The following is a 25,514-nucleotide window of genomic DNA, read 5'->3' on the forward strand; positions in this document are numbered from 1 at the left end:
TACCTGTAAACGACTTCAGCACATACACCAGAATACAGCGCTGAACCAATTCAATTATCATGATCATGCACATGGACCACATGATAGTACATTCGAGCGCAGGTATTCCCGGGGGGGGGGGACTTTACATTATTTCACTTGCAAACACATTGCACGTTACATGCAATTTCGATTCCTTCACTGTACATGTAGATCTACATAAGAAAAGGAACAAAACAGCCCAGCTGCAGCATGCATTCTTGATCAATAATCTGGCACACCCTGGTTTCAGTCAACCACATGGTACTGTAGCAACTAAAAGTGCTTATAGCCGAGACACAGGCAGGAAGTGCTATATGTGTGCTTTCTTTTCCATCTCCTTCACAATGAGGAAACTCAATACAAGTGCAGACTGCCTCTTTTACGGCCAAAGAAACACAGTGTATGGTGAAGAAAGTGTCCTAAGGCCGAGTAAAGGAAATAGCTAACTAATAGGAATGGTAAAGCTACTAAAAGACTGGAACTGAACCCTTTAATTTAAACAACTTCCAGCTAGTATGTGACATACAAGTCAGTTAGGTTCAACACTATGCCAGTGGATGACAGGGCAGTGCCCAACTCCGATGCCAACCAGCCACGTCATGGACAGACGCACCAATGAGATGGTTAGGGATAGCCGGAGGCGAAAGTTAACCACAAGGAGGAACGGAGAAATAATAATTGTGTACAGCTACAAACAGGATCCGGAAACACAAGCTTTTCGGTCAAAGGGAATGAATTCTACACGAGCATCTTGAGAAAAGCACATGTGTCATTCCCCATACTTCACAGTCTAGCCAGCACCAGCATTTACACACTGAATGCCGGCATAAGATAGAGTGACCAAATTAGGACAACATCACCAGGCCTGGCAATCAAACAGAAGATCGTTGTCCATAGACTGTTGTCCATATTCGAGAGCCACATGGATCTGTATGCAGTGACCATGACGATTGACCATGATACTCTATAGGCACTTGGATACCCATATGTGCACAGAATATGATTGGAAAAACCTCAACCAAGACAGAGGCACTGAAAATCTGTCGCCAGTGGCTTGTTTAAACACGGCTACGAATCCCACCAGACCAAACTCACACAATCCACTACAAACGAGCTGTAAATGGTCAGCGTGCTGTGTTCGAAACCCTGGACCACGTTCCTCGGCAAAGGACAAGACGGGTGTGCACGTTCTCTTAACCAGTTCAGCCGTGCATGGGATGTGACAGTATTGCCTGTGACCGAACAGCTTGCAAGGAACGAGACAATCCCTCTAGTAACTGCATATGGCACATTTCACAAGGCATATCCTTGGCCTGAGAGTACACCATGACGATTGTTCCTTCATTTCTCTGACCAGTTGGGTCCACACTTGAGGTCCATAATCAAGATGGAGAGCAGCCAGCTTGCTCTATGAACGCATGCAACAATGTTCAGTAGACGGCATAATCCCGACTCCTGCATGGACAAAAACAAAATGAAAAGCCACACCAAGTCATAAGCATCAAAGTTCATTGTGAGGAATTATTGATCAATGACCGAGTACTGTAGAACGGGTAATTCTAGCGACTATTAATTTTAGCGTTTTCCCATTGTCAACCGGTTAGCGACGTTTTATTTTAGCGATTTGCATTTTTCTTCATTGTACACATTTTGATACTGCATTCTACTACTGTATGTACAAACCATCACTACCGTGTACTATGAGTGCTAGTACGAGAGAACATCATAAAACATGTGCTAACTAGTACTACTACTTGAAGTACTAGTATGACTACTCACTCCTCACGGATCACCAGTGCACTACTAATGTCTCAACGGATTAGCGACTTGAAACTTTAGCGAAAGTGAGTCGATCGCTAAATTCACTAGGGTTTTTACGTCGCTAAAGTTACCCGTTCTACAGTAATCGGTATAATCGTTTCAGCCCTACTTGTACAGTGCGTATCGGTTATAGCGTGGTCGTGTAAAAGAATATACTGCCTACAAGAATGAACTCTCATGTTTTCATAATCATAACATGGATTTCAATTTTCAAGTGCACATTTATTCTTACAAGCAATTTTATAGTACAGTAGAATATATCGGTCCTAAGAATGGACTTTGTGTAGCAAAACATACCAGATTAGTACAAAGTATATCGCCTGTAGTAATAACATCCGTCCAATGCAGTTCCGACCTGACTCGCGTTGGGTCGCAGTGCTGCAGGTTCAATTGTTGTGGTCATGTAACTCATGTTGCATAGCCACATGGTAAGCCTATGTGACTATGCCCAGCCGCATGCACTGTAACACTACATTGTATGTACGATGATCTTCCTGACTCCGTGTACATGCATGTGATATGTCACACTTGATTTATCGTGTGTAAGAAATATCGGAAATAAGAATAGAAAGTCGTTTTTCAAACACCCACGCTATAACCGATGCCTACTGTACTTCGTAGGTGAACCCAATCCCACGGGCCACGACACGCTGATACCACAGGGTACCGGGTCCACCATATGCCATCTTTACAGGGTTTAATGCGCAGCTTCCACATTCCATACCGGTAACACAACTACAAGCACATGCGCCTCTATGTGAGACCAATCAACCTGCAAAAGTTACAAATACGGCAAAAGCGTGTGTATAAGCGCATGGGCCATTACAATATGGTCCTCTTGTCAGGGTCTGTTCACTGCAGTGCTGTCCTTTTTTCTCGGCTTACGGGGCAGGAATATCTCAACAGGAATGTCCCCGTTGTGTTGGTGATGTGCACGCGGCGTGGGTCGGCTAAGAGTGCAGTGTGGAATGGTGGAGTGAGTTAATTCACCGAGAAACGATGAAGGTAATAATTGCGCCTGCCGAACACCATGAGACTCCAGAACATGTCTTTGTCTATGGAGTAATTAAGAGTGCATACATACTTATTTAATTCTACCCAACTTCCCATGACTACCATGTATGAACTGTGAAATCGGGTGAAGAGCCTCAATGGACATCGCTCTGAACTACAATTTTGACCCTCGCTTGCAGCTGATCTGAGAACGCGATCAGCCTTTTGAAGTGTATCTGTTCACATTCAAAACACCCATTAACATTTGTAACATCGTAGATAATTGTCCTCAAGTTTACGAGAAGAAAATCAGAAATCCATCAGCCATACTAGTTTTCGTGATTCTCGTGTATTGGCAACTGGGGTATTAGGAAAAATTCGCCAAATTTTTGGGCAAGTTACTATCAAGACAATTTTTGCTTTATGAGCAGCCTAGGACAATGGACTATACACACCTGAGGTCTGGGCGGTGTCCGGTAGTTCTTTTTTGGTTCTCACGCCATCAAGTATTTTGGCATCCAAAAATCATAAATTCTGGACGACGCAAAATTGAGAAAAGTGGCTCTGCTGCAACATGACGGAACAATCTCTGGCGGAACGGCTTCCAGATTTTGTTTAGGGACTATCCTAGCCCTCAGCAGGCCAAGTTACAATAGCATTCATGAAAGTCTTCCATGCCAAATCGACGACGATCAAAATGGTGATTCTGCTCAAAATTGGTCCCAGAAAAAGTCGAAAAAAGCGGCGTCGTCATCTTCATTTTGCATAAAGATTCGGCTCATTTTTGGCCCTTGGCGCATGGACTGAATCTGCAGATACCCCCGCCCACGGCGGAATTTTTTGTTGACGTCACCTTTTTTCAGAGAAACGCGGACTTTGCCGCAGAGCAGTGTGAGAGCACGTGCTGGGCACCGACCTTGCTTGAGCTTGTGTAAAACCCGGCCAAGTGCACGAGGGAAACCTCTCCAAAAGGCTCGCAGCGCGTGCGTCGTCGAAAAGATTACGTCAACAAAAAATTCCGCCGTGGGCCAACCCATCCGCGAGTTGCACACTCTTGTTTATCTACTCTTGGTTTCACGTATAGCAGAACCTCTCTACTAGGGAGGTTAAGGTTCTGCTATATATACGTGAAACGTAGAGAAATCACGTAGAGAGCAGGTGTCTGGGTTAGAGTCTACGGCTTCGCGTGTTTTGGCTCCAGATTTCTACGCGGAGATGGGGTTCTCTACGTAAAAAAAGTGTCGTTGTGGCACACGCAGAGAAAATGCGTACGGATTTGCTGGGTATCGATCAACTGCATGCAGAAAACTGCCAAATATGGAAGGGGAAATTCCCAGTACACATTCCACGTGACTTCTCTAGGTGAAACGTAGAGCAGAACAGCATTTCTTTACGTTACGGGAACGCGAAGAAAGTTCGCGTGATTCTTTGCGTCGCGTTCCCAAAACGTAGAGCAGAACCTCCCTACTGTCCATATTGCCCAACGCCGTAATCATGGTAATATGGAGCAGGGAGTCGTATTTTACGACTCCCTGATATGGAGTCTTCTGTGCCCTGACACCCCATGGCAGGCCAGGGGTAGGAGTCCTACGTTGTATGTGTCTACTACTTGAACTACTCTGCTTGTAATACTTTGTGAACTCGCTTTAATACTATAAAACAATGTAGAGAAAATTTGTATACGCAATGCAATGCAATAATATTATATGCTCCCGTTCACATGCACAAAAATGATCCTCCCCCCCCCCCCCCACATGTACCCTCACTCCTAAAATTTATGCTGTTCCCAACATGGACTCAGCACATGCAAACGCCATCAATGCAGTGCAACTTGACGTAACGTCATCAGCTACTCGAGTTACAAGCCTTGTGTTGAAGAAAAACATCAGAATAAAACTCAGTGTGCTGCCAGTGAGGATTGCACATCCCAACATCCATTCATTGCCACACAGCAAGATGAATACCGTATTTTCCGGAGTATAGTGCGCACTTTAGATGTGCTATGTTAGGCCCTAAATCGCAGGTGCGCACTATGCTCCGAATATGAAATGCATGTACTTCAATGAAGTGCGCACCCCCAATGAAGATCGGGGGTGCGCGTTATACAAAGGTGCGCACTATACTCCGAAAAATACGGTACAGTACTACTAGTATTAAAGAGAAATAGGAAAAGTACAGGGGGCCTAAAATAAAATAACTCAGACTGGACAAGTGAAGGGATTCCAGCAGTAGCGGCAGAGACGCCTTATTGAATCCACGCCGTAACTTTCATCTCAGACATCCGCGGCACAAGTCGGAGTACTTTGAGTTCACCGCAAGAGAAAAAAAGGTCATGCTGGAATGGCTAGTGTCAGCCACAGTCAGTGGTCAGGCCCAGACGGTACCATTACAACCATAACTGTTACCGGCCAAGCAGAGCAGCGCAGCAGAGCTTGGCGTCGCGTTGGCAGGTTCACGGCTGCACGTATCATAGCTGCTGTGCATTTCAAAAGGCACTCAGCGGACGGACAGTGTCCGGGGGATGGGCTGCACCCCGTGCACTTCGGTGTCAAGTGGATACAAGCAACAGTGTACTGGCAGTTGTCATCAGTGACAGAGGCAATCCCAACCACCCTTAAATCCACTCGGACAGGTGGGATTTGGGAAGAGGAGATCGCCTTGTTCTGTCACCAGCATCATCAACTCCATCATCACCAACAGTATCATTATCATCACCAACGTAATCATCACCACCAGTATTAGCATCAGCATCATTGCCACACACTGGGCTCATGGTGGTGCTGAGCCAAGCATGATCCTACCGAGCACACAAAACGCACACAGTGAACAAGCACACAATAGCAAAGTAAAGATATTGGCACATGCACTGCAACGGGCAGCATCTATCTATCTACCTACGTAGAGCAGGAGTAGTACAGCAATCTTCAAGTTACACGGAATACCGTATTTCCACAAATAGTAGGCCGGTCTACTATTTTTTCAACCTCGTCCTAACCCGGCCTTATAATCGAGGACGGTCTTGTATTCAAGGACGGTCTTTTATTCTTTCAACCCAGTTTGAAACCGGTCTTCTATTTTTCGCCACACAGTTTTACCCCCATTCTTCCATTTTCTTCCACACAGTTTGAGCACGGTCTTCTACTTTTACCCACAGTTTGAGCACGGTCTTCTATTTTTAACACAAGTTTGAGACTCATTTAGTAGGCCCGGTCTTCTAATCGGAGACGGTCTTTTATTTTTTCAATCGCCCCCTGCCCCGGCCTTGTATACGAGGTAGGCGTTGTATATGAGGACGGCCTTTTATTTGCGGAAATACGGTAAGTACGTGTATTTGTATTTGTGTGGTACATGGTGAGACAATACTTGCACATCCACTCAGTGCACAACGGACAACACTCGGAATAATGACATTAGAGAGGTTCCGGGGTACGATTTTTCGTGTCAAAATCCGTCGAGGCGCTACGGATTTTTTACACGTCGTTTTCGAGCAGCGAAATCTTCCGGAGTACGGAACTTATGTGTTTGCCGTCATTGCCTAGGTTACGATCGCAAACACGTCCCATTCCCGCACTATGCCTTTTTATTTTGAAAATTTGTACCGAAATCAAAACTTCCCGCGGAAAATCGATGTTTCTCGTACCAAATTTGTACGCGAAAAATCTTTCTGCACCCGATGACGCAAAATCTCCATACGAAACATGGTTCGTATGAAAGCCAGTCCACACGGATTCTTCGTGCCGAAAAATCGTATGGAGCACGCCTCGAAAAAATCCGTAGCGCCCATACGGATTTTGGCACGGAAAATCGTACCTCGGAACCTCTCTATTATCAAAACCACATTCACATTGAGCCACAGTGTTGAGAAGGTGAAGACAACTCTCAAAGGGCGCTTGCATACCGGTACATCTGCACAAATGCTGCAAAGGATTTTAAAAGCAATTCAGTATGCTGTCCCTTAAGGCCTTGTCAGCATACCAGACCGTTACTCAAAGCCGTGCGGTGGCTTACCAGCGATTCCTGCACTCGACGGCGTCACGACGCACCAATCTCTTGTGATCATCTAGACTGGCCACCAGGTCCTGTGTGAGACGATTCTTGTGAGGATACAACTAGCAGATACGAGGAGCAGACATCGAGAACAAGAATGGAACAACACAGAAAACTCAAGTGAAAATAAGGAACATGCATTGGTTTTAGCCACCACATAAGACGTTTCCCCATCGCAAGTTCTGTGGAGGTGAATTTTGCCAGGGCACCAAAAGCTCCAGGGTGGGGGCAGCCAACTTTCCTACGACACAAACCGTGTCATCAAGTACAGCACAGGCTCGAAAACGTGCAAGTCGGCGGAGTCAGCAAGAGTGCCTGAATCCAGACTTAAGTAAGTGTCTACAAACACAGGTAAATACTAAAATAGTAACGGAGGACTGCATGGCATTGGCTGCTAATGGCTTGTGGGTGTTTCTGAAGCATTTTCTGTGTGTACAAGTACATTCGCAATTCAATGAATTCATGATCTGCTGCTGAGCATGTGAGTCACTTCTGCTACAGAAGTCTACAAACCAACCAGCACGACATTTCGAGAAAAAAAGGGTGACAGAAACACATGCTTTTCTGTCACTTTATTCATCAACATCACGGCCCTTATATGCTACGTAGCCCCACACAGCCCAACTTGTCAGCACCATTACAACTCCACTGATTCATACAATCCAGTGCCATTCAGAGTAGGATCTGGCCTAAAAGAGAACTTGGTATGGTTGTTGCTGAGGTGATGTTGCAATGCTTACCAGGTGGTGCGGCAGGGCAGTCAATGAACCAAGACACCTGAGAGAGGACTGGCGAACTTTCTGCAAATACCACACACGCACGCACGCGCGCGCGCGCACACACACACACACACACACACACACACACACACACACACACACACACACACATACACACACTTGTTGCTCACTGCCAAAACTGGTTACGTGGGTCTCCCCGGGAGAGGGGAGAGAGACTCAAAAGGAACACACACACACACACACGCACACACGCGCGCGCACACACACACATACACACACACTCATACACACACACACGCACACACACCAAGATATAGCATGCAGGAGAAAACGAGAGCGTGAGTAGTTACCCATGCTATCGTTGTACGGGGATGGGAACTTCCCCACTGCTACATGGTAGTTTCCTGATGCAGGAGACTCTTCTTCTTTGCTGCCCAGCTGCCGGCAGGTGCATCATAGCATGGGCGTAGTCCTAGCAGTCCCCTGGCCAAGTACATTGCACATGCAGGCTCTATATGCCTGCTATCACCCCACTATCTAATAAATGTTTAACGGAGACCTGGTCGAATCGCGTGCAACCTTAGGAGTCTGAGCCGCAGGGAAGATAACATACTTTAAACGTGTGGCTAGTACTGTGGGCATAACGGTATACACGGTGCGAAACAACAGCTAGCTGTCCGGATACTGGGTACGTTTGATTTATATACAATGTACATTGTACTGTTGATGCTCAGCACATTGTAAATTTTCCGTGACTGGTAGATTTAACTGTAGAGTGGCGAACGTCTGGCCCCTATCCTATAAATACACATTGTGTACTCTGTCAAGCACCCTACACCCTACCATATTGCCCTGGAAGCGGGAGAGTTTGAGCAGCAGTGGGATAATGTCTGACACATACTGTCCCATCACGTCAGGCGCGCCATTCATCAGTGCCATGATAGCGTTGAGTGATGATGTCAGAAGCTGAGCACTTGAAGACGACAGGCACTGGATAACCAGCGGAAGAAGCTGCACGCAAATACAAACCAAGAGAGAGAGAGAGAGAGAGAGAGAGAGAGAGAGAGAGAGAGAGAGAGAGAGAGAGAGAGAGAGAGAGAGAGAGAGAGAGAGAGAGAGAGAGAGAGAGAGAGAGTGCGTGAGTGAGTGAGTGAATGAGAGACAGACAGACAGACAGACAGACAGACAGACGCATACATACACAGACAGACAGACACAGACAGACAGACACAGACAGACAGACACAGACAGACACAGACAAACAGACAGACACAGACAGACAAACACAGACAGACACATATTGACATAGACAGACCCAGACAGACCCAGACAGACCCAGACAGACCCAGACAGACCCAGACAGACCCAGACAGACCCAGACAGACACAGACAGACCCAGACAGACCCAGACAGACACAGACAGATACACAGAGAGAGAGAGAGAGAGTGAGGGAGAGAGCCCATGCATCCAACACACAATCATGTCTTACTGGTGGTATTTCACTGAGCAGGACTTGTTCAGGCACACAGAAAAGAAGGTGAGAAAGCGCCGTCAAGAAATGATCCTTTACACTGCCTGAAACGAGCAAAGACACACACAGCCAACACACACAGGGATTAGCATAGAGCAGCACACCATGAACGCACAGCATACTGATGAGGCTGCGAGAACTAGTACTGCGAGCAAAGTAAAAGTAGAGTTTGCATGTCTGCATTACCACCGACTATGCTGTAGTGCAATTCTGTTATGAAACACAACCAGCTTAGGAAGTAGTTCAGTTTGCACGTCCACGTTACAACCGGCTATACAATTGTGTTGAGAAACACAACCAGCTTAGAGACGTTTCGCCAGTACCGGTAGTTCAACAGAGAGCATCGTTGAAAGTGGATTGCAATGCTACAGACAAACACAGGATATCCTTCAGGATAAGACACCACTATTCACCTAGACACAACGTGACGTGACTGTGTGACTGCGTCTGGTATTCACATACCATCTCCTGCCTCCTTGAAGCCTTCCACTAGCTGCGGGCGAACTTGAATGAAGAACTTCTGCTTGTGGAGGAACTGCACGGGGCAGACGGAGAAAGGTGGAGAAAGATAGAGAGACAAACAAGCCAATTAAACAGAGTTTCCTTCAATTCCTTGTGGCAGAATCAGTCTGACTGTAAGCCTAGCAAACACGCACGCACAACCTCCATCTAAAATGCAGTTCTAGAACATCCAATATCACTACATTCCCTCATCACACGCAAGCAAGCAAACACATACGTGGCCTGCCGGCCCGCACCCCCCCCCCCCCCCACGCCACCCACACACGCCTGCACCCCCCCCCCCCCCCCACACACACAGGTCAGTTGCTCAGAGAGGAGACATGTGATTTGGTCTCACCATAACCATAGCTCCACCAGCCTGCGTCAAGTTTCTACTCGCATCATCATTCAGCAACAAGGAGAAGGCAGCAGCAGCAGCACTGGCTTCGGGGCCATTGCGAGTGAACAGGCTTATCAGCTGCAGAGCAGAAGTTGAAGCACAAATACCGCATACAATGGTACACATGCAAGAAGTTGTGAACTTCAAATGCATTGAAGCAGGACTCTAGTGACTGGTTTCCTGCCTGAGAACTCTTTTCCTGTTATTGTCAGACTTTGGGTAAACAGTGGCTGAGCTATAAAGCACCAATTGCCATACCCTGAAGGCGGCGCCGTACCTAATACTGAAGTTTCACTGGACCCTGTCTAGTGTGGATCAAGAGAACCATGGGCAAGACTTTTCACCAGGCATGGAACATAAAAAACTAGATACACCTGTTGAACGTCTTCCTTTGTACATGTACAAGTACTTGGTATCCCATAGTGCCACATGTTATGTGCAGGGTAGTACTTTATACTGAACAGTGTGTCACGGTGTGCATGTACCTGGGCCATACCTTAGCAGAGAGCTCCATGGAACTGGAATGGGACCGCAGCACCATAGCACGCGTAACCTGAGATTGGCAACGGACATCAGGAGAACAAAGAACCAGCGGTGTGTTAGATGCGGCGGCTGTTCGCCTGCCGCTGGAGCAGCACAATGTACAGAGCTGGCTAGAGAAATCCAGCCTCGTGAACAAAGTAGCGCCGCGTTCGAGTGCACAGACCAGTGTGCGTAGTGCTAGGGCTGCGCAGCGCCCGGCGCTATTTTATTCATGAGGCTGGATTTCTTTGGCCAGTACTGCACAACATCACTAGCAATGCACACCAGAACGAACATGTACATGACTGTAATGTACTGCTGCTCTCTGATTCCGATGTGCAGCATCATGTAACTAGCTTGGACAGCACAGCACTCCTAGCAATGCGCCAGGAAGGTATGCTTCCAAACAAGTGACTCATCAACAAACTGATGAATGCCATTGCTAGGCTGACCTTAGCGACCAGGTCTCCCGTGTCTGTCTGTGTACTGACTTGTGCCCGGGACAATGGCATAACGTGGAGTGCCAAGACGTTTGTGTCCGCAGCTCCCCAGATGGCGTTGGGGCGGCTACATTAGGGAGGTTTAGTCCCACGTAATACGTGGGTACTTTACGTGGGTGCACCACGTGATACTCAGTGACCCACGTACAGACGTTTTCTGATTCACGACATACCGTGTATGGAGGCTCACCCACGTTCCGCCAGAACGTGGGTGAAAATCAGAATGGAGCGCATTGTGCGAGCTGTGAGGGTGCTCAGCTGAATAAGTTTCCGAAGCACGAAATCAAAATATTGGATGAGCTTCTTAGGCCGGGGTAGCTTCGTCTTTGACCAGGTTTTGGCCTTTCGCTTCATGCTTTTGTTTGTTCCGTGTGACTAAACACAACATTGCAACGTGGGTGCCCTTCATCCACTTTACGTGGATCACCCACGTACGCGTTTCCGTTACGTGGGAACTAAACCTCCCTAGTATCAAAGCCAACGGTTGGACCATGGATGGCACTAATGTGTGGTGTCTGCTAACCATGACATCTCCATCCCGAGCAACCGCACAGATCTGCACTCTTTCACGGGCCTTGTGAATCAATGTGCCGGCTACACGCCACGCCTGGCTAAGCTGAGTGCAGCCTCTACGCGGTCTCCTGAAGCCATCAGTCGAGTACTAGTACTTGTGGCATAGTGATTACATTGCAGCATTCAATGCCGTCAAGGTGAACTCATGTCACTGACAAGATGACAACATCAGTACAGCCTGCTCAAGCATTACAGCTACCAGTCTGCAGTTTTAACACCATTATGCATTTTTTGTCTTCATTGCACTAGACTGCTGCCTTTAATATTGAAATAAAAAAGGAAGCTACGCATGTTGGAAATATCTTCTGGCAAACAGTATCTTACCCATGCAAGGAGAGAGACAGCAGCATTCACGTTGCCATGTTCCAGTGCATTACTGATCACTGTGCTGGCATTGTGCAGTGCAGTGGACAAGGCTGACTCTGCACACATGCACATGCAGAGAAACAAGCAGGAGAGAGACATACAAATGTAATCGTTGTGGTAGTGGCAGAACAGCACTGCTGAGAGAGAGCGCGCGCGCGCGCGCGCGCGAGAGAGAGAGAGAGAGAGAGAGAGAGAGAGAGAGAGAGAGAGAGAGAGAGAGAGAGAGAGAGAGAGAGAGAGAGAGAGAGAGAGTGAGAGAGAGGGGGGAGAGAGGGAGAGAGGGAGGGAGGGAGAGAGGGAGGGAGGGAGAGAGGGAGGGGGGGGGAGGGAGGGAGGGAGGGAGGGAGAGAGAGAGAGAGAGAGAGAGAGAGAGAGAGAGAGAGAGAGAGAGAGAGAGAGAGAGAGAAAGAGAGAGGGAGAGAGAGAGAGAGAGAGAGAGAGAGAGAGAGAGAGAGAGAGAGAGAGAGAGAGAGAGAGAGAGAGAGAGAGAGAGAGAGAGAGAGGGAGAGAAGGAGACAGGAAAGAAGAAGAGAGAGAGGGAAGAAGAAGAGAGAGAGAGGGAGGGAGAGAGAGGTGCATATAATTGTCACGCGCGAATATACAAGCACATGCTCACACATCTGTGCACGGGCGGCTGGGGAAACACACATATGTACACACACACACACACACACACACACACATACACGCCATGCTCACATGTATGTTCACGCACGGCTGGGAAAACACACGCACGTGCGCACACACACACACACACACACACACACGGGCACACACACACACACACACACACCAAGACTGACCATCAGTGAGCTTGTTCAGCAAAGCGGCACTCAGCAGGCATGCTGAGGTCGCAGACTCGTCATGCAACAATGATACAGCCATGTTGAGGCTGGGTACCATAAGTGTGTGTACACCGTCTGGAAGTGCCTGCATCAAATACAAGTCAATGTATGATAATTATATCACACATACACACGTACACGCACGTGCACACGTACGCGCGCGCACACACACAAACACACACACATACATACACACACATTCAAAGGATGGCACACATTGCACACAGTTCACTCCAAACCGAGACAACCAGACATATCACAGCTCTGTCATAGTAGCAGTTTGGGAGAGTTAATACCGTCTTTTAAGCAGCTTTCATGATCAATCGGAGGCTTTGTGTAGGTCTCTCCCTTTCTTCAGAACCCCATAAAACCCCTGCAAACCCCGGCAGACCCAATACAGACCAGCAGCACATACAATCACATCTTATGCTTCACTTACCGAACCAGGAATGCCCGGAACGACGGCAGCCAGCAAAACAACATACTGAGACTGGCGTGGTGAGGCCGATGCCTGCAAGGTGGAAGAAAGTTAGGCAAGAAACACACAGAGAGACGGGCAGCAGTGAGAGAGTGAGAAAGAATGGGAAGCAGAGAAATATAAGTTGACGCTGATGAACCAAAAAGTTAGACTTTCAAAAGCAGTTGGCCCAGAATATTTAACTGTCACGTGTATAACACTCGGTAGAAACGTCGTTTCTTTTCTTCTCCCCAGTTTCCATCAGTGTCTCAACCTGTGAAGTAACAGTGCTACCTCGCCAAGTTGCCCCCAAGAACATCACCTGACCAGTGCATTAAGGATGCACAGATGTAAATCCTTACCTCAAAGGGAGCAAAGCCTGATGACGTTGACTCAGTAGCGGTCGCAACAAGCCGAGTGATGACATCTGTCTGTACCCTGGAAAGTAGAACACACCATGGCACACACCATGGCACGGCATGCAGATGGCAAGACATCAATGTGAACTTCCACAATACGCACAAGAAGTGTCTACAGGAGCGCACGTACCAAACAACAACAACAACAACAACAACAACAACAACAACAACAACAACAACAACAACAACAACAACAACAACAACAACAACAACAACAACAACAACAACAACAACAACAACAACAACAACAACAACAACAACAACAACAACAACAACAACAACAACAACAACAACAACAACTCTTATTGGCCACTGGCTATCGTGAAAATAAAGATTTGAAACAAGAACAAGAACAAGAACAACAACAACAACAACAACAACAACAACAACAACAACAACAACAACAACAACAACAACAACAACAACAACAACAACAACAACAACAACAACAACAACAACAACAACAACAACAACAACAACACCAGCAGCAACAACAAAACAACAACAACAACAACAACATCGTGAGAATAAAAGATTTCAAACAATAAAAGATTTCAAACAACAACAACAACAACAAACTCTCTTATCGGCCACTGGCTATCGTGAGAATAAAGATTTGACACAACAACAACAACAACTCTTATTGGCCACTGGCTATCGTGAGAATAAAGATTTGAAACAACAACAACAACAATAACAACAACAACAACAACAACAACAACAACAACAACAACAACAACAACAACAACAACAACAACAACAACAACAACAACAACAACAACAACAACAACAACAACAACAACAACAACAACAAAAACAACAACAACAACAAAAACAACAACAACAACAACAACTCTTATTGGCCACTGGCTATCGTGAGAATAAAGATTTGAAACAACAACAACAACAACAACAACAACAACAACAACAACAACAACAACAACAACAACAACAACAACAACAACAACAACAACAACAACAACAACAACAACAACAACAACAACAACAACAACAACAACAACAACAACAACAAACTCTCTTATCGGCCACTGGCTATCGTGAGAATGAAGATTAGACACAACAACAACAACAACAACAACAACAACAACAACAACAACAACAACAACAACAACAACAACAACAACAACAACAACAACAACAACAACAACAACAACAACAACAACAACAACAACAACAACATCATCTCTTATTGGCCACTGGCTATCGTGAGAATAAAGATATGAAACAACAACAACAACAACAACAACAACAACAACAACAACAACAACAACAACAACAACAACAACAACAACAACAACAACAACAACAACAACAACAACAACAACAACAAGCAGCTCCGATGTAAAATATAGCGGGGAGTGACTGGGTTGGTGCCGTCACCAGTGGCGTTTCCACCAGGTCTGCAGTACTGTATTCGGTTAGCAAATCATTGCACAGTGGTTGCCTAACGTAATGATACCGAGTTCACTATGCACACACCAGGCTACGCTGAAGGACATTACGAGCTCAGAAAGCTAGCTATAGCTACTCCTACTCTACATTACTCTACCCGTAATGTGTTGACATACCTGGACTCCGCCGAGCGAATCAACGTAGCAACGAGCTTTGATGCGGACTGCAGCACGGCCAGATTGGTGAAGAGCAAGACCTGAACTGGGAGATCGTCTCCTTCTGCTGAGTTGCATGCAACACAAACACATGCAAATACATACAGGGAATAATTTACTTTCAATCTTTTGCATAGCAAATTTTGCTAAACAAAATCAAACTTGCATAGCAATTTTCTTGAATACTTGACAACATTGTCATTCTGGAGAGCGCAAGCTCAGACCACAAGTACGCTGTAACACCTTAGTTGCAAGCCTATAGTAGCCTGGTGCCCGGATGCTTAGCTCAGCACTTTCAAAGCTTCGTGCATCTATTTCATCCCTAAGACACACTCGGCATGTACACTGTGCTTCATAGGGCACAGTGAAAAATCAACATGCATTGCAGTTTTCTGCAACACATATCTGAAGTTGCTTCGCACTTCAGAAGACTTGCGTAGCAAACTGCGATGCGACACCGGTTTAAAAAATTATTCCCTGACTACATAAATACAATGGCTTTCGATACTGGCATACCTGACATGCCGGTAACTACAGACAGTGCTTGCAGATTGCACCAAACAGATCACATGCATCATTCCCAGGCGGGGTGAAGTCATCAAACAGCCAGCTGCTTGTTGAAGAAGGGATTCAAATCGAATACAGCGATGGCGTGTAGGAGGCTCTGCCTCCTTAACCCATTGAGGGTCGAACTATTTTCGGAGAGTGTGAACATTTCGGAGGATTCACATAGAATACGATTTATCTCAACAACTATGAGTATTTGTAAATACAGACACACACATTTTCTGAAAGGTTTTGTTCATCTGAATTATAAAAAACGCATGGCCTCAGATATGTAGAAGGAGCCAAAATTGGCGAAGTGTCCAGCAGAACAACTAGACCGCTTTATACGCACATTAGACTCATTTTGGCATGGTTATGTGGCAGTTCTTTGAATTATGTGCAGTTGTACACAGTGTTTGTCACCAAGATGTTGACCTCCTTGCTGTGTGTGTTTGCTGTGTCGGGTGACATACCATCCCACTACATGGAATGGATGCATCACACCAGATGACTATAAAGTCCTTGAAGAGCAGCATCAAGCTGCAGGCTATTGCGCTCGGCTCTGCAACCACTCTCGTTCGCACTGCCAAGGCGGAAGTCAGGACAACAGCACGGAATGCTGTCAAAGCCCAAGCCCTGCTGCTCCGCTCCAGTCTGCCGGAGGCCAAGCAGCGTGTAATTGACCTGACTGCGGAGAAGGGCTCCTCCAGTTGGCTGACCTGCATGCCCTTGAAGCGCCATGGATTTGCCCTCTCCAAAGCGGAGTTTCGCGATGGAGTGCATCTAAGGTACAGCTGGCAACCTGACAACCACAGCGCATGCCATCAGCGTGCGTTTGTGGAAGCCAGTTTAGAGTGGCCCACACCCTGTCGTGCCCCACCGGCGGTTACCCTACCATCAGGCACAATGAGATCCGTGATGTGACTGCTGGTTTATAGAAGCGAGTTGCCACAAATGTGTCTGTGGAGCCTCATCTCGAGCCTCTGAGTGGGGAGCAGCTTCACTACCGCACCGCTATCCGCGACGATCATGCTCACTTGGATGTAGCAGCAAATGAAGTGTGGGGAGGGCAGTTCGAACGCACCTTCTTCGACATCCGGGTTTTCAACCCTTTTGCGTCTTCGAACCAGTCCTCCTCCATTTCCGCCACCTACATTCGCCACGAGAAAGCGAAGAAGAGATCGTACGAAGAGAGGCTGCGGGAGATCGAGCATGCTTCATTGCCTCGTTGGTCTTCTCGACAACCGGTGGCATGGACAAGCAATCTGCCTCGCTTTACAAGCGTATTGCATCACTCATTGCTGAGAAAAGCAGCGAACCGTATTCGGTTGTTATGGCATTCATCCGTCGCCGCCTTAGGTTTGCTTTGCTCAGAGCAAGTGTCATGTGGCTGGTTGGTAACCGCTTTGTTTTCGCTGTGCATGCACCTGTCTCTTCTCGCTGTGCATGCACCTGTCTCTTCTCGCTGTGCATGCACCTGTCTCTTCTCGCTGTGCATGCACCTGTCTCTTCTCGCTGTGCATGCACCTGTCTCTTCTTCTGCCTCCCTAGTTGCTGCCAAAGCCGGCACTTCACGTCATTTGTAGTCTTTGGCGCGGAACTTTAAATTTACTCAATCTGCGGACAGCATGCTGTTTCATTCTTTGTGAACTCATCAGCGCAGCACAGAGGAAATGAGGCCGAACTTTAAATTTATGCTGTTGGTTGTCTGTTTATATCACAGAGAAGGCGGAGAGCTCGAACGTTATTTTTTTTGTTATTTTTTTGTTCAAACAAGAACCACCTTACATTCTCACTACATACAGTTGCGCTCACTGAAATCCGACCCAACGTGCAAACCTGGCGCCCTCAACTTCCATGACCCTTGACGCCCTGGAAGTGGAACGAATGCGGCTGGGCGTACACATGTACACATACAATGATGTAAGCGGAACCAAGAGTACATAACCAAGAGTGTGCAACTGCCTGCACAACCTCTATGCTGTGCTGCGACGGCAGAACTTCATATCACGTGACATGGTTCAAAAGGTTATGCTGGCAAACAGTGCAAAGTGACCACAAGAGAGTTGTACCCAAAGCTGGGCTGCGTACAACCCAGTATCTATCATGCACTAGAGTGCACGGGTTCATCACGTGATGTGAAGTTCTGCCGCCGCAGACCCCATAGCTGGAGTTGCACACTCTTGGGTTATGTACTCTTGGCGGAACTGGTCCAGGATTTCAGTGAGCGCAACTGTACAATCTTGCAAATATTACAAACCTTCACAACTGCAATTCGACTATTGGCGAATTCTTGTGTTTTTGAAGAATGAAAAAGGAAAAGTGGGCCCAAATAGCCCATATTTAATATGGGCTATTTGGGCCCACTTTACCAAAACTTTAGCCCGGGGAGGTTCCCACCAGATAGGTCAGCAGAATACACCAACAACTACTTCGAGTAGCAGACTCACCAGTGAACTTAGCAGCAGTGGTTATGCACTCGATCAGATGAAGAACAATGGGCTGCCAGACTATCTCCAGCATTGCTGATGTTTCACCAGAGAAGCCTAGGAGAGAAAGAGAATACACAACAGAAAGCAAAAAACAAACTCTCAGTTTTATCTCCGATAATGGTGTGCTTGGGTGAACAGCTGGTTTCTCTAAAAAAATAACATTGCAATTCTCACTGCGCACCAAGGGTTGCAGTGTCATTAGAGATTGGAATGTTTGCCAATCTACACCATTACTTCAACAACGGTCTGAGGATTCAGGACAGATACAGTAGTGTCTTGTATGTTAAAGCCTAGAAGCCTGTTTCGAATACAAGCCTGATTTTCAAGGTGTACTGGAGGCACACCAGCCTGGTTTTAGTGTTGACATAATATTACTGGGTACATAGAGACATGCCTGGTTTGAATAGAAGCCTAGCACTGACATCGGCTTCTACAGGAATAAGCACGGCTTTTACACACGACAGGATTACAGCGTGTGGATAGGCTATACACACAGCACTGCAATGCAATATCAACATGCAGGGCCTGGTGGGTACTCACTAACCAGAGAGACCGGTCTGGAGAGTAGCCAGTAAAGAATGGCATCGGTCAACTAACACATCCGACCATTGCTCTGCAAGTACGGAGAGAAACCCACAGCACAAAAAAACCTCCATTAGACAAGCATACGTGTCATTCGTCAGCAGGTAATGTAGACAGAACAGAGGTGAGAATGAAGCTATATGTACATGTATGACTGCGGACTAAAAACAATACGTAACATCAAGGTGATCGGACTGCAAGAACACACACCTCGAAGAAGATGCTCCAAGTGTCCGATCCACAGCTCAACCAGGACAGGAAGCAGACATGCACTGCATGCCAGGTGGCCAGTCAGGTCCAATACATAGTCCTCCGTGATGTGTGCTTTGAGACCAGCATCACCTGTCACAACCGTAGTGCACATATACAGACACACAGGCACACAGAGGCACATACAGACAGAGAGACAGAGAGACAGACAAACAGACAGAGACAGACAGACAAACAGACAGAGACAGACAAACAGACAGACAGACAGACAGACACATGTACAACAATATCCAGGTAGATGACGAATTGCGGACTCTTGCTGGAACAAGAAGGTACCGGTATACATGTATCTGAATTCCAAGCTTGACAAAATATAGAGCTTGGAAATTGTTGCGGCAGAACAATACTCAGAAAATGAGCTCACGCTTAATGCTGTGGAGAGGTTCAAAGACTCGTGGTGTTGAGCAAAAGCACAACAGCATCACTTGAACAAAGAACTGTGAAATACGCCCAAAGCTTACATGATGTTCTGCGTAGCTGCAGCCACTCAGACACAGATGGCACGATACACTGCAGGGCTGTATCGGGAAAGTGAGTGCACGCGCCCGTTACCAACTGCCGAGCTTGTGTTCTGCAGCGGACCATGGTGCATGCACAAGTACAAGCACAAAGACAGACATACACAGGCACACAGACACACGTTACACACAGACACAGCACATGTAACGGATACAGGAATCTGGCATTGACCAAACAGCACTAGCATTACAGATAGTTGAGGTGGAGAACACTGATTGTCCACATGCAGCTCCATGTCTCTTGACAAGTATCTACCACTGTCTCAGGTTCACTAACTAATGCTTAGAGTAGATATCATAACCTGCTCAACATATAACTACAGTGCTGCTCAATTAAATCCAATCGCGTGAGTCAAGTTTGCACCGTGCACCATTTCGCAGCCCAGTGTTCGCAGGTCTAGGGCTGTGCAACGCCCGGCGTACTTGAGTGACTCAATCAGGTTTCATTGAGCATTACTGTACATGTACTACAAGCACATAGTACTTACTTCAAGTGATATATTCAGATATTCCTCATACGTATGCAGAACAGGTTAACAACTGTTTATCACAAGCTCAACTGTCCAGTCACTGCAATCTTTCCCTCAACTCCCGCTGGCGTCTAAAAGGCCCTGGTGACATTTATACAACATACCTGACCTCTGCTGCTTCATCGTTTTGCAATGTACGCATGATGTGCTCAACGCATAGTGAGACCTGCAGCAGCAGTACATAGCACAGTAGTACATTACCCAATTTAGCTCGTAGCTGTACTCATGAGGCCTTTATGGCCGAAACAGCTTGCTGTCTACAGCATTGGGTAGCAGAGTGCAGTATGTACCCTATCGTGGAAAGCCGGGAAGCCATCAGCAGAGGACGGCAGACACACCGACCGAGCGTTACAACTTACAATATTCTAGTACGACCTGTATACATGCACGGTGAGCTACGGTCGTTTTCACTTGCACTTTTGAAGGAATTCACGTCCATCTCTTTGTTACTTCGCTGCTAGCAATTGCTCATTCAATACTCTTCCTTTTCTGTTTTAGAAAGTTCGGTAATTGCATGCAAGTTGTTGTGGACATGAGTTATGAAATGAGAGAGAGAGAGAGAGAGAGAGAGAGAGAGAGAGAGAGAGAGAGAGAGAGAGAGAGAGAGCTGATACAGTGAGGTGCTCAATTCTTCTTCAAAATACCTACACACCATACATGTACACGCACAGTAGTGGTGAAACGAATATACCGAATATACCGAATATACCGAATATTCGAATGTTCGTTCGCTTTGTCACATTCGAACGAATATTTCTCATGGCGAATATTCGCTAACCGGGTACACTGTATGCAGAGTTTACCGGGCGACTTCAAACTTCCGTAACTTGGCGAATACTTGACCGAACCGCTTCATCGAAAGTTCCATCGGCATTAGAAAACTCTCAGCTGTCGTCTCGAAGCAACCTGGACGCGATCCGAGGTCCTGGAATGGAGTTATGGCGGTCGAACGAAAAATCACGTCTTGAGCTGTTTTTTGAGCGTGTAAAATGCATTTCAGCTGGGGATTTTGTGAAAATTGACCTAGAAATGATGGAGAAATATGTGCCTTCGTTTGTCATGCCTAATAATAGTGACAATATCCAATAAAATGACTGAGAGGAGGGCGTGTGATGTCATCCGTGTTAACGAAAGAATATTCGTTCGTTCGTTCGTTAAGCCAAAGAATATTCGGCTACTGGGTTTTGATATTCGTTTCACCACTAATGCACAGTAGATGTACATGCACAGTAGATGTGGAGCATTGCTCACTGCTGCAACATACCTGGCCTGTCGACAACACAGTTGCCGAGCTCATGAACGGCTGCATGCACTTGCAGCCAAACACGCGCAAGGCTGCGTCGCCATCATTGATACTCGTGAAGATGATGGACAGGATTGAGTCAATGTGTGTAGCCAAGGGGAGCTCGGCTACAGAGAAAGCAAACAGTGCGTACAGAGACAAGCCAGAAAAACAAACAGTGAGTGCAGAGACAAGACAAGCTGGATAAGCCGGTTAACGCTCGTGCACTGGCAAGTTCATCACTTTCTGTACACACAACGCACGCATGCTGAGTGTTGGCAGGAAATCGATCCACATAGCAATGTGACCACATAGAGAGGGAACCGTGAGTACCTCAACAGCAGCCACCTTGGCTCACAGGGCAACAAAGTTTAAAAAAACTTCCAAAATAAATATAAATAATAATAGCGAATGTCCCTGGTTCGAGTCCTGGTGGTGACAGCCAGTTTTTTCTTCAGACCTTTCCATTCACATCTTTCCCTCAAACCAATAAATACAAATAAAAAAATTTAATATGTGTGTTTGTGTGTGTGTGTGTGTGTGTGTGTGCATGTGTGTGTGAGTGTGAGAGAGTGTGTGTGTGTGAGTGTGAGAGAGAGAGTGTGTGTGTGTGTGTGTGTGTGTGTGTGTGTGAGTGAGAGAGAGAGAGAGAGAGAGAGTGTACATGAGCAAAACATGTAATACAATCCAACACAGAGATGTGAACATACCTGGTGACTTGCTGTGGTATGGCACTGCGACTTGAACTAACGACTTCAACGAGTCCAACAAACTACACTGTAGAGATGACTGCAAGGCAGCAGATCAGAAAGAGAAGACTTCAGAATTACTTCTACTGCCATTACTAGACAATTAGGCTTATTATTATTATTATTATTCGCACATATCCGCCGGATGAGTACGCGTGGCCCATGCACCATGGGGACCCACGAATACAAACCAGCATATGTTCCCTCAGCAATACAAGCAAGCAAGCAAGCAAAGATAAATGAGAGCCCAGGCAGCGAAAACAAAACGAAGAGAGATGAGGACATAGGCAACGAAAACAGTTCCAAAGCGTAGCCAGGGATTGAATGTGTGCATATGGGTACAATTAGGCTTACAAGTACATGGCGCAAAATATGAGTAGGCATGCCTCCTTCTATGTCATCATCGGCAAGCCACATGATAACATGTCCTTTTTCACATGAAAAGGACAATATGAAAATGACACAACTCGCATGTACAATAGACCAGCAGCAGCAGCAGAAGCAGCAGCAGCTCATGCACAGTATCAAAGTATGATAACATGTGTACAGTGTACAGTGTACATGGTTACTGACTACTCACCGTAGTGTGTTCAGCATACTGTGCAGTGATCACTGGCACGCTGGCATCCAGCACAATGCTGCAGGCAGCAGCTGTGAACACGCGCACATACCCAAACAGCCGGCAGGCACCGGCATACAGAGTCAGATGCAGTGATTCACATGACATGATTGTGTCAAGAATTTCGATGTTGAGCGGGCAGTGATCAGATTTCAAACGTTTTGCTGTCTGTTGATGTCAGTACACGCAGCTACATGTACGGGTACTCTGGTAGTTGCAGAGGACCTAGGTGCTAGGTGTGCCTTAAACGCCACATTCAAAATTCCTTTTTAATTTTTAAAGGCTACACGACCGTATTGTCGTATTTTCCGGAGTACAAGCCGCACAGGAGTGTAAACCGCACTGGAGTATAAGCCGCACGCAGAAAGAAAATCAAGTGCCCACGCACAGAGCAGTCTTTGAGCGTGAGTGGATATGTGTATTCGTCGAGCGCCATAACTCTACGAATATTGATCCCATCGCTTCAGATTGTTGCAATGGCAAGCTGAGAACTTTTTCTTCGACCTACATGTTTCCATTGTGAGAATCGAGTAAGTATTGACAAAGTTACGATCATTTGAACGTACGCGCGTCCTGTGAATCCTCATCAATACGTGATGTACACTGATCATGTAATAAATAGTACAGGCTCAGAGCCTGGGCATCATCTACTGAAGTAGAATCATGTAATAGTGCGGGATCAACAGTGAATGGATTAAAGTGCGGCTTATTCTCCGGAGTACGGTACGTTTGCATCGCCCACTGCTGCAAACCTTCATGGACTAGTGCTATAGCTTTAATTACTACACTTAGTGACTGCACAGTGTACACCGTACCTGATCCAGAGCATGCCGCTGATAGGATCTGTGTGCTGATGCTGGACAAGCCGAGCTGTGGTTGCTTGTAGTGGTGGCAACATTCTACAAACACAGCAAGGCACACCAGACCAGCACTGTTATTGTCTTGCACATGATGAATACAGTTAGTTACTGGGGTAGGTTATTCATGAGGATGAATCTCACCAGCAAGCAGTCTCTAGGTATTTCCCCTCGCCACCAAGGTGTGATTCAAGATCATTCCCTGTACACAAGAATACACATAATGTCCAGTGGAAACCTACCTTTGATGATACGATCTGTCATGTCTTTCAAATGTTCATCGGACGAGTCCTGCCAAAACATGTACCCATGGACACACACACACACACACGCACACGCACACACACACAGCATGATTTCATTGGGAAATAAAGTGATTACTAGTATATTGCTGCTGCTACTGCTGCTCTCACTCAAGCAGTACTTCGTCAATATTTTAATTGAATACATGAATTGTATACTTTTTCGACCTGATTATCATTTGCTAAGTAACCTATTTCATGCATACATTTTCGTCTTGTCGGCAGACATGACACATTGTTGTGAGAAACCTTACCTCACTGAAGACGCCTAGCAAGACGGGTATGCACTTCAAGCATGCATTCTGAAGAGGGAAAAAATGCAACAAGCCAACATAATACGCGTGCGTGCATGCACATGCGCACACATGCGCGCACACGCACACACACACATACACACACATACATGAACATACAAGTCATCGAGCAAGGGACATTCGAGAAATTCGCTAGTACTCTGAGTTTCATGCAAAAGCACTCATCAAACAACTTCATAATGACATTCACAAGAGAATACACCAAATAAATAGCCTACACTGGGTTGAAATTTGGAGGGATTCGGGTGCTACGCTAATATGCTGTGCCGCATACACGCACATACGCATTACGTACACATATCTGTATCTGTGCCAGTATACGCCCGTCACAAGAGAAGCATGCATATCTGCAAATGCAGTGGGTGTACACCCACAGCATTTTCTCTTATAGCAACGATAGCGGACAAGATCTGAATGAAACAGACCAAGACTAGCGCCAGATAACTGCCTAATCCACACAACTGGCGAAGCCATGTGAATCTATCCCCAATGCACACCTGGTCTACACCACACGGGGTACGTCGGTATAGAACGGCAAAGACAGTTACCTATGCACACCCTACATTTGCTGGGGTAACCAGTATAGACAGCACGCTGCTTTGATAGAAGCAGACACTAGATGCACTGGCATCTTGAAGTGAAATTGGAGTTACTTTACCAACCAGCCTCGGCAAAGGAGTACTGGGAACCCAGAGCCACCAGACATACCAACAACCTCAGCCATGAAGCTATAACTACAGTAATGACACACTGAATTGTGGAGCCGAAACTAGTCCAACTTCCAAATGTTTTGGCAACCAAGTAGCCTTCCGACACGTTGAGTACTAACTAACCAGACGTGCCCAGGTCGAGGTTCGAATTATCAGACATCGTTTTGGTCCTGGTATAAACTTCTAATTAAGCGGTATGTTCGAACTAAGCCATATTTGAATTATCAGGATTCCACCTGTAGCAAATCCACTTCCTCGATAAACTTACCACCAGGTTCTCGGATGAAGCTCGAAAAATCTAAAGACAAAAACAGAAACAGGATAGACACAAACTAGCTTGCATGTGCGTGTCACTGGTGACAGTAACAACAGAACATG

At 46.4% G+C, this 25,514-nt stretch overlaps 1 protein-coding gene and 2 long non-coding RNA genes across 4 annotated transcripts in view; 1 reads left to right on the forward strand and 2 right to left on the reverse strand.

Annotated features, from left to right (window-relative positions):
• Positions 1 to 283: 283 nt before the first annotated feature.
• Positions 284 to 3,574, reverse strand: LOC135813645 (uncharacterized). Its single transcript, XR_010553066.1, has 2 exons — positions 3,291 to 3,574; positions 284 to 1,476 (listed from the first exon to the last, which is right to left on the reverse strand). It is a non-coding gene; the product is annotated as an uncharacterized LOC135813645 (long non-coding RNA).
• A 481-nt stretch (positions 3,575 to 4,055) lies between these two features.
• On the forward strand, positions 4,056 to 6,102 carry LOC135814797 (uncharacterized). The gene is made up of 2 exons (XR_010553220.1): positions 4,056 to 4,902; positions 4,946 to 6,102. It is a non-coding gene; the product is annotated as an uncharacterized LOC135814797 (long non-coding RNA).
• The window catches only part of LOC135814796 (MMS19 nucleotide excision repair protein homolog), a 39,004-nt gene continuing 18,162 nt past the window's right edge, over positions 4,673 to 25,514 (reverse strand). The window contains exons 12-36 of one of the 2 annotated variants that reach the window (XM_065327968.1): positions 25,405 to 25,434; positions 24,367 to 24,414; positions 24,053 to 24,101; positions 23,769 to 23,852; positions 22,915 to 22,985; positions 22,296 to 22,374; positions 21,568 to 21,713; positions 20,408 to 20,469; positions 19,717 to 19,826; positions 19,196 to 19,327; positions 18,948 to 19,016; positions 18,362 to 18,457; positions 15,327 to 15,429; positions 13,681 to 13,756; positions 13,301 to 13,372; positions 12,820 to 12,946; positions 11,975 to 12,072; positions 10,552 to 10,608; positions 10,014 to 10,133; positions 9,617 to 9,689; positions 9,113 to 9,198; positions 8,466 to 8,633; positions 7,623 to 7,682; positions 6,844 to 6,944; positions 4,673 to 5,632 (exon numbers count right to left, since the gene is read on the reverse strand). In XM_065327968.1, coding sequence (XP_065184040.1) covers positions 5,605 to 5,632; positions 6,844 to 6,944; positions 7,623 to 7,682; positions 8,466 to 8,633; positions 9,113 to 9,198; positions 9,617 to 9,689; positions 10,014 to 10,133; positions 10,552 to 10,608; positions 11,975 to 12,072; positions 12,820 to 12,946; positions 13,301 to 13,372; positions 13,681 to 13,756; positions 15,327 to 15,429; positions 18,362 to 18,457; positions 18,948 to 19,016; positions 19,196 to 19,327; positions 19,717 to 19,826; positions 20,408 to 20,469; positions 21,568 to 21,713; positions 22,296 to 22,374; positions 22,915 to 22,985; positions 23,769 to 23,852; positions 24,053 to 24,101; positions 24,367 to 24,414; positions 25,405 to 25,434 — 2,145 coding nt within the window. In that variant the 3' untranslated portion in view covers positions 4,673 to 5,604. Of the gene's footprint in view, positions 5,633 to 6,843; positions 6,945 to 7,622; positions 7,683 to 8,465; positions 8,634 to 9,112; positions 9,199 to 9,616; positions 9,690 to 10,013; positions 10,134 to 10,551; positions 10,609 to 11,974; positions 12,073 to 12,819; positions 12,947 to 13,300; positions 13,373 to 13,680; positions 13,757 to 15,326; positions 15,433 to 18,361; positions 18,458 to 18,947; positions 19,017 to 19,195; positions 19,328 to 19,716; positions 19,827 to 20,407; positions 20,470 to 21,567; positions 21,714 to 22,295; positions 22,375 to 22,914; positions 22,986 to 23,768; positions 23,853 to 24,052; positions 24,102 to 24,366; positions 24,415 to 25,404; positions 25,435 to 25,514 lie in introns of both variants that reach the window. The other variant, XM_065327967.1, reaches the window with a different exon arrangement.

The sequence above is a fragment of the Sycon ciliatum genome, chromosome 4, assembly GCF_964019385.1.
Source record: "Sycon ciliatum chromosome 4, ocSycCili1.1, whole genome shotgun sequence".
NCBI lineage: Eukaryota > Metazoa > Porifera > Calcarea > Leucosolenida > Sycettidae > Sycon > Sycon ciliatum.